Below are 3,275 nucleotides of genomic sequence, written 5' to 3' on the forward strand. Positions count from 1 at the left end.
ATATATTTCAACTGGAGCTTTTGGGTAGACTACAAAAGAGAATGACTTGGTTCATACTCTAGTTCCGTGTTTCGAAATGAAGCAAAAGTGACGTAAAAACTATTCCATAAAATACAGAAAATCTGAGAGAGACGTCTATGGAACAAATTCTTCATGAACAATCTATATTGCTCGGAACTCTCATGACTACTCTCGAAAATTCTGAAAGAAACGTTCTTATCTATGTGAGAATGGGCCATGTTCAATAGCTTTATACTCTCAAAGAGCATAAAAAACTTGTGAAATAAACATTGGCTTCCTTCCAATCCTCCTTGTACCCTATGAGAGTTACCATTATATTAGCATACGAGAATAAGAATATCGATAGCTGAAAAAGCCATATTGATCGTTCTTCCATAGTTCAAATCATCTCAGTCCAAGCCATAAAGGGTATGACATAGTCATCAGTTGATAAAGAGAAGAAGTTGGATTGGTATCCTTTACTATTTTCCTTGTTGTTGTTGTGACCGACAAACAATCAATTGTTCATTTATTTATATTTGTACTCCGAAATAAACAGAAGATTGTTTAATTTCACTTTGGCGATGGCGAGTTTGGATGAAAAGTGGAAAGCTGTGGACAACTTTAAGTCTATTGTGGTAGATCGTGAAAGAGATGTTGTTCGAGTGACAAAAGAACTGTATGATCTTCATAGCAACAGAGAACAACTCAGGGGTGTAACAAGTAGTTGCAACTATCGCTTGACCATACCATTCGCTCCACACATGTTCGGTTCTGGCAAGACTACGTTTTGTCATAACTATTTGGAGTTGGTGCGAAGGTTTGGCGATACTTTTCTGTCGAAATTTGCTTCGGACCCTTCGAGGAGAGCCTTTTTGGAGAAGCTGAAAAGGGCTTCAATGTTCTACGTCAATTTAAGAGAGTTGGAGCCAACTCGACCCATCGAGGAAAATCGCAACCTTGAGTGGGCAGTCTACTATTTATTGTACCGATCAGCTTGTAATCAGATGGGTCTACCGTTTATGAAGCCTGATGAAGCCTACAGACACATTCCTCTCTATCCAAGCTTTCTAATTCCAGAGCTACGGAAGACTTTGGGCATTCCTTCCGATCAATATCTTCTGATAGCATTTGATGAAGTTGGTGTGTTTGATACAAAGGCAACTTTTTTTGAACTGGAGAAGAATGACAAAGGCGTGGTTCGACCTTACAATGACTTTTTCGGTATCATTAGTCAATTGTGCAAAGAACCCGACTTGTTTTTTATTGTTGTTGGGAAAAGCAAGGGTTTAAGTATTAACAATGATGTGGCTTTTGGGCTATCAAGAGTTATACTACATTTTATTTCTTTATCACCTTTGGACGCTTCCAGTATCGTTGAATTCCTTGAAAAGAGTCTTCTAAAGACACCTACTCAAGTTCCGGTTTGTAATGTCTTATGTAGTTCTTCATTTTCAGTAAATGAATTGGCAGACTCATTATTGGAATGTACAGGTGGAGTTCCTGGTTTGTTGACTCGTGCAGTAAATATGCTTTTGAATTATATAATACCAAGAAATCAGCCTTTCATATCGAAAGAAGAATGTTTGACTTGTATGAATGACTACGATTTCCGAAGAATTTGTGCTGAACCATTTGTGGAACGAATATTGAATTTGGACGAAGATAGAAAAAGTGTTTTTGATATACTTTTAATGATGGCACTTTATCGTATACCGTCTAAAGTAGATAACAGATTGACCTCGGAGTCCTTTTTATATGATGCAGTAACTGAGATGGGACTATATCGATATCCTATTGACCAGAATACTTTGCAAATTCTTATTCCAAAAGTATTTGTTGGAATCTTCAAGAAGGACCCTTCCATATCTTCTTTGGAAAACATACTTCTCGAATCACTTGATGTAGAACCAGTAGATTGTTTCTTCTATTCAAAGTGTCGTGTATTTGAAGGAATTGTTGCTTTACGACTAGTTTTGATGTTGTCTTCAAAGAATCGAAATGAGTTGAGGGAATTATTGTGTCAATTGTCTCCAATATGGAAACAAATGAAACTTCCAATCAATACAATATCACCTATTCACTATATCAAGTCTGTCGTTAGTTCTAGAGAAACAAGAAATGAATCGAACAAGAGTCGAAGAACTTTTGCCAATACTGAATGGAATAAGATTATTCGAGAGACACTTTATTTAGAGACTATTTACATTCCTTTGGACGCTACTTCTCATAGTCCTGATATTATATTCAAATTACAATCTCCTGTGGAACCCAAAGTTCTTACTGTTGGAGTTGCTTGTAAAGGACGTTGGAAGTCGGAAGGAATTGGCTGGTCAGATATTATAGATGAAGCCAAGAAATTTTTAGATCCTGTATATGATCAAGTCTTATCCAGTGCAATGGATTATCATCATTGTATGCTTATTATCGTTAGTACAAAGTTATCATTGAATGTTTCTAATGAGTTGGGTAATCAGAGTCGTTGTTACTCCAGTGGAATGTTTATTGGAAATGATTCTTTCAAAGTACCTGATAACTGTGAACTTGTTATTCTTTGTGAAAGAGATGTCCAAATGCTGATTGACAAAGAAATATTGAATGGACTTGAAAGAGCATTTCATGTTTCTCATAATCCTACTTTTTGGGATTTTGGATTAGATTTACTTGATAGAATCCGTAACAGTTTCTTAAGTTGGCAATAGATTCTAACTCAGTCCTTCACTTTGTGATTTGTTTTGAAGAGCAAATAAACTTTTTTTTGTATGTTTGAAACTCGGTTACAACTTATTTGCTTTCACTCTGAGGATTATTGTCTTAATATGATACTAACCACGAAAATCAAAATAAGCCTATTGTTGTAAAAGTCACTGTCACAGTTTGACAGGTCTTGTTTGCTTCTTGTTACTTCTCAGGAGAGTGTCTCAAAGTGTTGACAAATGGGTTTTATACAAGGTATTGTATTCGTCAAAGACTTTATTTATAGTTCGCCTCAAGTTGAAAGTTCCTCAGCTGGTCTATTTTCTAATAGCTCAGAGAAGTTGTTTTTATATACAATTGCACAGAAACCAATATCCACTCTTTATTACAAAAAAATGAAAAAGATAGTTTTTATCTAAAAGGCAAATCATGTTCTTATCAAGACTTGTCCTAAGCTTCGAAAGACTTTCGTCGCTCTCAAGAGTTTGAGAGCATTGGACTGCTGGAAGAAGATTGATCGATCATTGTTGTATTTTACTGTCGCATAGTTTACTTCATAGCTTACGATATGTCTAGTG

The 3,275-nt window shown here is 35.8% G+C and overlaps 1 protein-coding gene across 1 annotated transcript; it reads left to right on the forward strand.

Annotated features, from left to right (window-relative positions):
• Positions 1 to 490: 490 nt before the first annotated feature.
• Positions 491 to 2,766, forward strand: Gasu_65440 (archaeal ATPase). Its single transcript, XM_005702259.1, has one exon. The coding sequence runs from the start codon at positions 585 to 587 to the stop codon at positions 2,700 to 2,702; it is 2,118 nt and encodes a 705-aa protein (XP_005702316.1). The 5' UTR covers positions 491 to 584; the 3' UTR covers positions 2,703 to 2,766.
• Positions 2,767 to 3,275: the final 509 nt, after the last annotated feature.

The sequence above is a fragment of the Galdieria sulphuraria genome (genome assembly GCF_000341285.1).
Source record: "Galdieria sulphuraria unplaced genomic scaffold scaf_323, whole genome shotgun sequence".
Classification (NCBI taxonomy): Eukaryota; Rhodophyta; class Bangiophyceae; order Galdieriales; family Galdieriaceae; genus Galdieria; species Galdieria sulphuraria.

Coding starts and splice junctions, on each gene's coding strand:
- Gasu_65440 (XM_005702259.1), top strand. CDS start 585: ATGGCGAGTTTGGATGAAAAGTGGAAAGCTGTGGACAACTTTAAGTCT.